The following is an 11,826-nucleotide window of genomic DNA, read 5'->3' as shown; positions in this document are numbered from 1 at the left end:
CCTTGCCTTAAAAATGGACACAATGTGGTGGCCTTGACTTTGGTGGGAGGTCCTGAACCAAAGCCAACTCCCCCAGCCCACAGAGCATGGTGGGTCCTGACACGAGTCCTGACATGTGTGGCCTGGCAGCTGCTCGTCCAGAGCCGCCTTGCCTTTATCAGCTCTCTTGCTGCTTGTGCTCTTTTCCTGGCCTGTCCTTTCACCAGCAGAAATGCGGAAAAACCAGTTCTGTGGTTAATTGCTGCACTTCCCTCCACGCCCATGGGGCAGATCTCCTCCTCCTTCTCCTCACTCACAGTCTGGGTTCACTTCAGCCTCCGGCCTCTTTGCTCCTGCCTGCGCTTAGCCATCTCAGGAGCGTGTCAGGCCTTGCGCTCCTTCCATTAACCTTACGGCCTCTTCTGCCTTCCCCTTTTCCCTCTGTCTGCCAGAGCATCTGTCTCTCTGGTGGCTCCTTCCTCCCTGGGCAACCCAGCGAGCTGGCCTGCAGGTGCAGAAGGTGAAGGCAGCTGCCCTTCTGGCCCTGCCCTGCCTGGAGGGACAGCACTTGAAGGTGATGGCTGGAAGCAATGAGCGGATCGTGAAGGCCCTGAAGGAGGTGTGGAGAAGAGCAGAGAACTCTTTGTGTGCAGACTGCGGGAAGCCAGGTGAGTCCCCAGGTGCTGCTAGAAGGAGGCCAGGTGAGTTCCTGAGGACTGTTAGAAGAAAAGTCAGAAGCAGGGAGCTGCCACTGGTCTCTAGCAGCTATTTGGTGCTGACTATCTGGACTGCACAGGAGCCTTCACTGGAGAGGAAGGAGAGGTATAGCTCTGGATATTAGCTTCCTCTCCCTGAAGGTGAGTTGGCAAGGGAGGAGGAAGGAGATCCTGCAACAGCACTGGTGGAAAAAAGGGCAGGGACATGGTAGTCCCGGATGAACAGGGGCTGTGCAGTTGCAGCATGGTGGGTTGTAGTCATGTCAGATCTCAAATACAAATCAAGGTCATGCCCAGTCAGGACCTGACAGGAAAGCTCCCAGAGAAATTCTAACAGCTCCAGAAAGAAGGCATGATTCAGTAGGGCATTGTCTCCTCCGTGACTCAGCTCTAAACTGACAACCTGCCACAGGCACCTTGAGATTCCTTTTACCAAAGGGCTTGCCCTCTCAAAAGGGTACCCAGTTTGAGGTCCTACAAGTGCTGCTACAAACACCCATCATACTCCTCTGAAAATGGGCATGTGGAGTGTACCACCCAAGCCAAATTAAGCCTGAGCCAATCAGTACCATTTTACCTTCCTAAATTCTCTCAGGAAAATCTTTGATTCAAGGCTGCTTTTTACTTCTTGAACTAAATACTGTGGAAATTTGCTATGTTGCACTAAACAGCTCCTGGAATCTTTTTCCAGAGGTGGTTTCATTTTCATCGTGGGTGACCTGTTACCCAAATGAAGTTTGTGGAGCACTTTGGAGTTTTTCAAGGTTCAGGTCAATAGAGATTCAGATGAAGTGGTTGAACCAGAGGGAATGAGGGACTAGTTGCTATGGTTTTTCCTGGCTGGCGTCTATACTGGGAGTGTTAATTAATCAGCTCAGATGAAACCATGGTCATGCAGCAATCTGTTTCTCAGGACTATGTTCTCAGTTGAGGAATATTTCCCAAGGGAATTTAGCACTTGTAGTCATCCTCTTTTTTTATACCCTCAGATCCTGACTGGGCATCCTCTACTTTGGGTGTCTTTATATGCCTCAGCTGTTCAGGAATACATCGCAACATCCCTAGCATCAGCAAAGTCAAGTCCCTGAAGATGGACCACTGGGATGATGCTCAGGTGCAGGTGAGATCTTTATCCCCACTGGTATGTTGGGTGCGTTGGGTCTAGGCCATACACTAGCTGCTGGGAAGATCAGCTCTTTAGCCTCACAGAGTTGGAGATGCAATCTGATTTAATCTGTCCCTTTGCTACTCATGCTCTAGATACTCAAGCAGGTGTAACTTCCCATAAATCACTGGGAGAGAGGATGCACTTGGTTTTTGTGTTTCCCCATGTCCTGTTACTTTGCGGTGAATGCAGAGCTCTTGCAATCTATCTTGACAAGGCTCAAGGCTCTTTGTTGGTCCAGATTACTCATTTCCCGCTCACCAGCATCATCCAGTCTCAATGCCTTCTCTTGGTTTCATGAGTCTGAGGGGTGAATCTTGGGCAATTCCATGCTCTGAGAACAGTTTCCAGATATAGCGTAATCTCTTGAGAAAAATGGCATTTATGTGAACTTGACTTCTCCCCATTACACCCCCATCAACCCATTAATCTTCAGGGGACTGAAAAAATTTTCCAGACATCCAAAGAAAATAATCTGTATGTTGCTGCTCTTCAGAGAGGAGTGATGAGGTTTGGAATGTCCTCCCAGATGGTGTTGCAGAGCTGTTGTTAAACTTGGTCTCCCCTGGAGATGTGGGGCTTGACAGCAAATCCACTGAATGTGTGCGCACCCAGCCCCATGGAAGTGACATTTATGGCACCTGTTGAATCAGGTGCAATCAATGTAACTTATGAAAGCAGACAAGACCTTTGAGACCCACCTTTCTGCAGCTATGCTTTGCTGGGGTGTTGCAATGGAGGAGAAGGAGAATGTTCCATTAGAACTCGATGTGCATCTAGACCTGTATGGGGTCGGAAAAGAAAAAAGTCCAGCATGAGTCTGCATCAAAGGGGAGATACTAACTCTTTGTCTAACTCTGCAGTTTTTGGCCAAGCATGGGAATGCTGTGACTAAAGCCATATTTGAAGCTCACATCCCTATTTATTATTACCAGCCGACCTACAATGACTGCCAGTAAGTTGCTGCGTACAGAAGAAAAAGGGGAAGGGCAGTTCTGGGTTCCTCTAGTTCATTTCTGAGCTACCTGTCACCTCTCTCCCTAGAGTCCTCAGAGAGCAGTGGATAAGGGCCAAATATGAACGCGAAGAGTTCACTGAGCCAGGAAAACAGCTGCCATATTCCAATGGTAAGAGCAGAGCGCAGCATCAAAATATCCTGCCTGTTGCCTGGAAGCTGGAAGCTTTTGAGTGCCATGAGAAGAAAGCTTGTAGTGTACAAATCCCACAAGTACTCCTGAGAACCCAGCTGGTACTTACAGGGCATTGTGTTAGGGGTGGTATTAAATTGTGGGCAGCACAGGTTGGCATTGTTATTGTTTGTTTGCAAGCCTCGTGTTACCAGCTGGTATTTTCTGAAGGCATATGCTGTCCTGGAGGAGCCAGATCTCTGCAGTAGGGAATTTCTGTCCTGCTGCATGCAACCCCCTCCAACCACGGCAGTTGTCATTGAAATCTCACTGCCAGTGCTGTGACACAAGGCATTGGAGCCCAAGGGCCTGCAGACTCAAGTGGGAAGAATTCTGGTCCCACACCAGGGACTGTGTGGGCCAGGCCTCTGGTGTTCATAGGAGAGGCAGCTGTCATACTGTCTGAAGCACTAGTGGGAGCCAGACTAGGAGGTGGGAATCATCTGAGAATGTTTTTTGGTGATCGTTTATCTGGGCTGCAAACACAGGAACACCACCATCTTCAGCTGTAAGTCAGAGGTGACACCTCTCCTTCTCAAGTGTTTGTTCACAGCAACAGTCCATCATGTGCTTTATCCCAGAGGTGTGGCTGGGACCCTAGGTTGCATGCAGCTCTCAGATGCCTACTGTGCCTGTGGGGGGTTGCTCTTAAGAGTGGCCTTTCTGCTCCTAGGGGTGAAGGAAGGCATCCTCTGGAAGCGAGGTCGAGACAATGGGCAGTTCCTACCCCGCAAGTTCCTCCTGTCTGAGAGAGAGGGATGTCTGAAGTATTTCACCAAGCAGGATGTGAGTATGGTGGTCAAGTCCCACCTCAGTGAGTACTCCACTCAGGGCAGTAGGGTCACGGAGATGTTTTTACTTCCTATGCATGTTTCTGAGGTTGCCTTGCTCGTGCCAGGCCAGAGGTGATAACAGAAACATGTTGCTGAGGAGATGGGTCCCCTTCCTACTGTCAGAGTAATATACTCCTTTTGTCCTTCTCTCACTGTTGATAAAAGGGCCAATCTTTCACGTCATCCCTATTGTTTGCCTGCCTGTGTAGTCCTGCACCATCTCTGGAACCAGCCTCACCCTGAGGCTGGTTGAGCCAAGTTGAAAAAACCTGTTGTTTGCTTTGTTTGGAGGAGGGATACTTTTTCTGCTCATTCATCTCCCTGAAATGAATGGGACAAGTGCTAATATACTGTCACAAGGGATGGAATGACTGGGGGTAGGGAGGAGCAAGAAATGCTATCCAGAGGGACCTGGACAAGCTCAAGAAGTGGGCCCACATGAACCTCATGAGGTTCAACAAGGCCAAGTGCAATATCCTGCACCTGGCTTGGGGCAACTCCTGGTATCAATACCACTCTTGGGATGAAGGAATTGAGAGCAGCCCTGTGGAGAAGGATTTGGTGTACTGGTGGATGAAAGGCTGGACATGAGCCGACAATGTGCGCTCACAGCCCAGAAAGCCAACTGTATCCTGGGCTGTGTCAAAAGAAGTGTGGCCAGCAGGTTGAGGAAGGTGATCCTGCCTCTCTACTCTTCTCTCGCGAGACCCCACCTGGAGTGCTCTGTCCTGCTCTGGAGTCCTCAGCACAAGAAGGACATGGACCTGTTGGAGCAGGACCAGAGGAGGACCACAAAAATGATCAGGGGGCTGGAGCACCTCTGCTATGAAAAAAGGCTGAGGGAGTTGGGGTTGTTCAGCCTGGAGAAGAGAAGGCTCTGGGGATTCTTTACTGCAGCTTTTCAGTACTTAAAGGGGACAAGGGGTGATTGTTTTAAACTAAAAAAATTTTTTTGCACTGAGGGTGGTGAAACACTGGCATGGGTTGCCCAGAGACATGGTAGCTGCCCCATCCCTGGAAACGTTCCAGGTCAGGTTGGATGGGGCTCTGGGCAAACTATCTAGTTAAAGATGTCCCTGCTAACTGCGCATGGGTTGCCCAGAGAGGTAGTAGAAGCCCCATCCCTGGAAGTATTCCAGGTCAGGTTGGACGGGGCTCTGGGCAACCCGATCAAGTTGAAGATGCCCCTGCTCACTGCAGGGGGTTGGACTAGATGACCTTTAATGGTCCCTCCCAACCCAAAGCATTTTATGATTCAGTGATTCTATGATTTCTAGGAGTGGGCTCTCTTCTTTTGAGGTCAGTTAGTCTTTAGATGGCTCAGCTGTAAAGTCGGGTGCAATCTTAGTATTTCACTGTCAGTTCTGGAGTAGGCACAGCAGCTCAAATCTAAATTGGAGGGACTGGGCCACTGTTTGGGCTTGAGGACGCCATAAGCTGAAGGGAGTGTGTGCTAAAACAGTTTTGTTGGGAAGGGGCAGTTCCTACCTCTTAAAATCCTCTGCCTTTACTCCACTAAATCAGTAGCTGAGGTCTTTTTCCCAATAGGGTTGCTCATGCATGACCAACGCCATTCTGTTTTCAGGCCAAAGAACCCAAAATCAATGTTAAAATAGATGTCATCAATGCTACGTTCCAGCCAGTGAAGATTGGGAACCCCAATGGCCTGCAGATCACCTATCTCAAAGACAACAAGACCCGGAATATATTTGTCTACCATGAAAGCGGAAAGGTATGTGGTTTTAGCATCAAATACTGCAAAGCAATTGAGGTGATTTGAAAAGCGGTTGCTATTAAATAGTCTGAAGCATGGGTAGGACAGGGTGTGCGTGTGTGAGTTTCCATAGGTAGCGCAGTGGGGGTTCTGGCTCTGTGTTTGTGTGTCTGTGTGAGAGTTTTGCTGCAAGGAGCAGGGCAGCAGCACTGACTGAGTCGGTTTGTGTGGGAGGAGCTGTCCTAAAAGATGTGCAGATGTGCTGCCTGTGCAGGTGGGGAATGGGGCAGCTGTGCTGGCTCTGTGTGTGAGGGGGATGCAGCAGGTGCTGGGGGGCAGAGCTGGCTGTGTTTGTAGTTAACATAGGGTTGGGTGCAGCTAGGTGAATTTAGATGGCTCACTCTTGCTCTGGCTAAGCTTTCTGTCCTTCTGTTCTGTTCTCAGGAGGTAGTGGACTGGTTCAATGCCATTCGCTCTGTGCAGTTCCATTATCTGAAGGTGGCATTTCCTATTGCAAGCGATAATGAGGTAAGGCAGCACTAGAGCGTGAGCTGAGTCTCCCACTGGTGCTTGGTTATGTGATAAAAGAGCCCATCAGTTACTATTAGAACCCCAGGTACAGAAGTGGAAATTGCAGTGTTTAGATAGAGGGATGAGAAAGTGTGTGTAAAACAGCCTGCGGTGGCCAGAGGACAGCTGTTCTCTGGTGTTTCTGGGCACTTTGAAGACAGAACTGACTCCTGGGTAGGCAGTTCTACAAACATGAATTTAAAAGGCAGTTGAATTTGGGGGAGTAGAAGGAAGGCGAAAGTGAATAGCAAGGAATGTGGGGAAGTGAATGTTACTCTTGCCTTTTTGTCAGATTAAAAACCGGCTGACAAGAAACTTCCTGAAGGAGGGATACATGGAGAAGACTGGTCCCAAGGTGAGCTGCTGTGGAAGAAAAAGTATCTAACAGGGGCCTCTCAGAGAGCCACTGACCTTCCCTACTTCAATGTTTTTCTCCTGCTGTTTCCCCATTCCCCCTGACTCTTTAGACACCTGTGGGAACAGTGTGTGTGCACCAAGAGAGGGGAGAATAAAAGGAAGGGGAAGGACACATGTGAAAGTAGCTGAAGCCAGAGTCCCTGCTTTCTCCCAGAACAACAGATCTCTCTGCATGTGTCTGTGTGTGCATGACCTCATAGGTATTTAGCGTCCAGATTTCTCCTGTCTCAACTCTGGAGCCCTTCACGGAAGTCCAAGAGTTGGGGACAGCAGCTGGGACTGAAAAACCCAATTCTGATCCCCACTCCGTGCTCAGAAAGGGTGAGGAGGAGCTTGCTGTGAAGGCAGGGGCTGGATTCCAGTGGTGGGGGTGAATCCCGGATACCCATTCGCACAGCTCGCGGCAGAGGGCACTGTCACCTCACATATGTCTTCTCTTTCCTTCACAGCAGAGAGAGGCTTTTAAGAAGCGCTGGTTCACGCTGGATCACCGCAGGCTCATGTACTTCAAGGACCCTTTGGTGAGGGGAAGATCTGACTTCTGGCAGCTGCAGGGTCAAAGTGCCACAAGAGCCCTTGCTCTGCAGTAAGGGAGGCTCGCAGGTTCCCCAGCTGTTCTGAATGGACTCAAGGTCTTCCCCTTTCCATCTCGCTCTGTTTGTCCCATGCTTTCTGTGTTTGTTTCGCTGCCTGCAGACTATGGGAACAGGGAGGGCAGCAGTGTAAAGGTGGTGAAGGGGAGGAGAGTCACGTGAGGGGGCACACTGGGAGACAGTAGCAGCAGTTCCTCTCTCAGACTTCTCAAGATCTATGCTCTTAAATTTTCCTTTCTGCCACTGCCTTTGAGCATAGTCTCCCTGCTCTTCTGAATCCCCTGACCACCTTCAAATCTTTTTGCTGCTGCATCTCTGGTCCTCGCCCATATACCTCCTGTCCTTAGGTGCATTGCTATTATTCCCCACTTCTTCTGGGATTCCATAAATCCTTGTCTTTCCCTCCTGATATGCAGGATGCATTTGCTAAGGGTGAGGTATTTGTGGGCAGCAGAGAGAATGGATATAGCGTCCAGAAGGGATTGCCTTCAGGGACACAGGGCAACTTCTCTTGGCACTATGGCCTCACTATTGTCACTCCTGACCGGGAATACCTCTTCACCTGCGAGACGGAGGCTGAGCAGCTGGACTGGGTCGCAGCCTTCACTAGCGTCATCAACCAGGCCATGACACCGCAAGAATATGCAAGTAAGTGCCTGGATGCTGTTTCCTTCCCCTCCTGCCCCTCTGGTTCAGGGTATTGCCCTAATGCACCACCTTTTTCCTTCACAGTTGAAGCCTACTTCAAGTTTAAATCCTAGGAAGCCATGCAGGAACCTCACTATGACTTGACTCTACCTGGTCCTGTCAGGTGGGCTGTCAGGAAAGGAGAGAAGATCAACATCAGAGAAACACAGCGCTCTCGAAGCACCCTTTGAAGCACTTTTCCCCCCCACGGACAGTCCACTTTGTTCTGAGGGCCCAGTTAAGCTGCTTCCTTTCAAGTGCAAGACTTTGTGCATCTGAATCCTCAGTGCAACCTGTTAAATTATTGTCATCAGCCCAGATGCTGGCGGGCCTTGCCTATCAACTGGGCCTTGAAACTTGGCACTTCACTGTGTTGGACATGGGACCTAGCATCACTCCTGTATGAAACTACAGACAGCCACCTACTTTTCTCAAGAATACTACTGCAGGGGCTGCTGGACTAGGGGAGACTGTTCCTTACAAAAAATGGCTTCTCTGCTGGTGACAGAGATGTGAAACATTTAGATATTTGATCAGTTAGGTCTGTAGTTGAGAGAGGTCACTTAAAAGATGAAATCTAACAGTCAGATGTGAAGCCTGGTTTTCTCCTGCTGTGTATGGGCTTGAAAACTTCTCCAGACCACAGTTGGGTGGAGATCTTCCTCTGACTTCTGCAGAGAAGGGTAAGAGGTCTGCTCAAAAATTGTGTGAGTATACTTGTATGTATGTGGATAATATGTGTGTGTGTGCACATGTAACAAAAAACATTGGAAGGTGGAATACAGCCCTAAGGAAGATACTGGCAGAGAGCAGCTTATGGTGTGTCTGATACAGACTTTGGACTCTCTGATGACTTTAACTAGAGCCTAGGGGTCAATGTCCGAGGTTAGTAATACATGGATTGCTGCTCCCTCATTCTCTGTATGTCAAAGGCCTGCCACATTCATTCTACCCTATACATTACATATGCATATATTGTATATTACATACACATATAATTTTATGCAGTGGTAGGAAGTCTGTATGTTCATGTCCTTCTAGTAACAGTTAGCCCTATGCACTAAATCAGCCGGTGATTTATATCTTAAAGATCGTCTCTTAGCTCTTCTCTCAGGAGAGCTTTATGTTTCATGTGCTGGAAGGACAAGCTGAGTTCTGCTGATGACTAAAATCTGATGTGTCTGCAGTTTTACGCAGGCAGTGTGAGAGTAGGCATCTCATGTGTTAGGGGGGCCTAAGTGGAATTAATGAGGCAGCCAATATTTTAATTAGCTGCTAAAGAAATGAATTTTTAAAATCCCATTGTAATTTATTTTAACTTCCTAAATGAGCGGAGCTGCTAACTGCTAAGGTATGAGGTTGTTTCTTGAAAAAAGGCAGACAGTCAAAGGAAGGAGCCATGGATCCTTATTGCATTTCCTGGGGCACATGGTCGGAGAATCTTCCCATCAGGGCCAAATGGGCAAAGACGTGGTCCAAGGGAGCCTCTCTGTCCTCAGGCCACCACGACCTGGATGAGAAGCAGCATCGCTCGTCCTGCTACCTTGACACATTTAAGTTTTCCACCCAAAAGTATGTTTTTCATTGCAGTTTGATGATCTCTCCCAGTTTGGAGCATGTCTGTCTTAAAAACTAGAAGCCTTTGCAAAGCTTGTGTTCCAAAACGACGTGCCTTTTGGTTCTGGTAAAATGAAAAAGACCGCAGTCCATTAGAAAAAAGCGCAAGCCCTATCTAAATGACCTGCAAATTCAGTTCTCTGGGAAGAAGAGTGGAGAGAGTGATCCAGACATGCCAAGAGTTGACACAGAGAACCCAGAGGAAGGCCTCTGAAGTTGCCTCCCTCAATGTTGTGTGCCATGTACCCACTCCTGTGCCCTGGCCATACTGAAGCTGTTGCATGAAGCATGTTTCTCAGAGAGGTGCTTGGGTCCTACTGCAGCGAGGACGGTATTGGCAGGAGCTTTCTCCTCCTGTTTTCTGCTGAGTTACTGCTGCTGGAGATGAGTGGAGGCATTTAACTCAGCCACAATGAAGCTAATACACTGAGGATGCAGGAGTATGGCTGAAGTGGCCTGAAAGCCCCTGTGAACTAACAGCAGAGCGCGTTTGGTAATGGTGCATCTCTCTCTGCAAATTCTGTCCCGCTGTATCTGTTCCCTGAGAGGAATGAGGCTCGGATGTGGGTGAATTAGGAGCAGGGTAGTGCGCCGAGCACGAAGAGCATAGGTGTCATGCAGCAATCTCCCGCTAGAAGGCAACGGTGCCCACCTAACAGGCTTTTCTGCTCCCTGCTGTGAGGTGAGGCAGCTGGTCCCTGGGAGGGCAAGGGAAGGAGGGGGAAAGCTTAGACAAGGAGGGTGGTCTTTGAGGAAAGGGAGGAAAGAGTCGGTCTAAAATGTCCAGTCTTTTGAGTCTCTAGGAGCTTGCTGCTGACTGGAAGACAAGAATGGGACAGGGACAGGTCATAGAGATGTCCTACCATTTGGCAGACTTGCTTGCAAACTGGGTGCTACATTCATTGTCTACACCTCAAGGGGCCCTGATGTCCTCAGAAGAGAGTCAGGGACAGGCCATCTCATCTTGGCTTGGCTGAGGGCCTAGGAGAGCAGTGTGACAGCTCACTGCCTATTGCATTTGTTTCCCTTCTAAAGCCACAGCACAATGGTTTCCCCCTGCCACTTTAGGGAGTCCTGGCTTTCAGCTGTATCCTCTTAGCAATGAAGAAAGCTGTGCAAGGGGAAATGAGAAAACGAAGGGGGAAAAAAGAACAAGAAGAAAGAGGGAGCCAGATGAAGGTGGAGGAAGGCACTGGGGAAGGAGGAGCATGACTGCAAGATAGAGGAGGGAGCCAGCATGGCTCCTCAGCTAGTAGCTAAGAGCCCAGTATAAACTGGGACTGTGTTCGCACCAGTGTGTGAAGCTGTGAGTCAGACACATTCCTCTGTGCAGTGGGCAAGGCAACTTCGCAGGGGCTGGTTCAAGGGGGACAGAGCTCACCTCCCCAGAGTCTGTCTGAGCTGAGAGGACACAGAGTTGGGAGAGGGAGAAATCCACTTGCCTATCGAGTCTGCCGGTTTCCATGGGCCGAGTGAATGCTGGAGAATCAACAAACTAGGAGCTGGTGAAGAGCAGAGACATTTCCTCCTGTTTGACAGAGGTTATTTTGCAACTATCAGTCTTGAAGGGGAGGGGACGTCCCCTCCTCAGCCCTTTGGTGGTTAAGAAAAACTGCTGGATGGAGCTTGTGATGGACAAGATCAGCAAAATGGACTGGGCAGCTGGAGGTGAGGAATAGACTTCTCTGCAGTACCCTGTGTCTACTGAACTCTCGCCATTTTTTCCCTCTCGTGTTAAGACTAGACGCGTCCCATACTGCGAGAGAGGAAGGCAGAGGGAAGGAAAAGGTCACTGACAATTTGACTTGCTCTTATTCTCCCTACCCAAAGATGTCGTGTGATCCTTTCCCCAGCAGTGGAAGGCCTGGAGAGGATTGTGAGGGTGGCAGCTTCTTGGAGGAAAACAGTGGTGGGGGTGATGGCAGTAGTGTCCTGAGAGAGGACACCTCGGTCACAGCGCCTCTGGGTGCAGTGCTACTGGTCATGTGTCTCATTGGGATGGTGGGGAACATCTATACAGTGGTGGTGGCCTCTGGCAGAGTGGCGGGCCGCTCAGCAGGCTCCTTGGGGGTCTACGTGATCAACCTTGCCCTGGCTGACCTCCTGTACCTCTCCACCATTCCTTTTGTGGTCTGCACCTACTTTGCCCACGACTGGTTCTTTGGTGATGTGGGCTGCAGGCTTTTGCTCAGCCTGGACCTCCTCACCATGCATGCCAGCATCTTCCTCCTGACTGCCATGAGCCTGGAGAGGTACTGGGCAGTGGCCAGGCCGCTGCGGGCCAGGCGGGCCGGCAACGCTTGCCGCAAGCTGGGCAGCGCCATCCTTTGGCTCCTCTTGCTCCCGCT

The 11,826-nt window shown here is 49.7% G+C and overlaps 2 protein-coding genes across 2 annotated transcripts in view; both read left to right on the top strand.

Annotated features, from left to right (window-relative positions):
* Positions 1 to 556: 556 nt before the first annotated feature.
* LOC104500126 (arf-GAP with dual PH domain-containing protein 1-like) lies at positions 557 to 7,951 on the top strand. The gene is made up of 11 exons (XM_010143728.1): positions 557 to 647; positions 1,685 to 1,815; positions 2,724 to 2,815; positions 2,905 to 2,987; positions 3,721 to 3,833; positions 5,466 to 5,612; positions 6,039 to 6,122; positions 6,457 to 6,519; positions 7,031 to 7,102; positions 7,591 to 7,822; positions 7,907 to 7,951. The coding sequence occupies exons 1-11, from the start codon at positions 557 to 559 to the stop codon at positions 7,933 to 7,935; spliced, it is 1,137 nt and encodes a 378-aa protein (XP_010142030.1). The 3' UTR covers positions 7,936 to 7,951.
* A 3,357-nt stretch (positions 7,952 to 11,308) lies between these two features.
* LOC104500127 (urotensin-2 receptor-like) overlaps positions 11,309 to 11,826 on the top strand; it is a gene marked incomplete at its 3' end in the record, with an annotated part of 1,096 nt that continues 578 nt past the window's right edge. Inside the window, exon 1 of the mRNA XM_010143729.1 lies at positions 11,309 to 11,797. Within this exon, the coding sequence (XP_010142031.1) occupies positions 11,309 to 11,797 (489 nt within the window). The remainder of the gene's footprint in view (positions 11,798 to 11,826) is intronic.

Source organism: Buceros rhinoceros, unplaced genomic scaffold, assembly GCF_000710305.1.
Source record: "Buceros rhinoceros silvestris isolate BGI_N320 unplaced genomic scaffold, ASM71030v1 scaffold18159, whole genome shotgun sequence".
Lineage (NCBI taxonomy): Eukaryota > Metazoa > Chordata > Aves > Bucerotiformes > Bucerotidae > Buceros > Buceros rhinoceros.
Note: the sequence above shows the minus strand (reverse complement) of the source record. Positions and strands in the feature narration are given on the sequence as shown.

Coding starts and splice junctions, on each gene's coding strand:
- LOC104500126 (XM_010143728.1), top strand. CDS start 557: ATGGCTGGAAGCAATGAGCGGATCGTGAAGGCCCTGAAGGAGGTGTGG. Junction 5,613..6,038: donor TCTACCATGAAAGCGGAAAG/GTATGTGGTTTT, acceptor TTCTGTTCTCAG/GAGGTAGTGGACTGGTTCAA. Junction 7,103..7,590: donor TGTACTTCAAGGACCCTTTG/GTGAGGGGAAGA, acceptor CCTGATATGCAG/GATGCATTTGCTAAGGGTGA.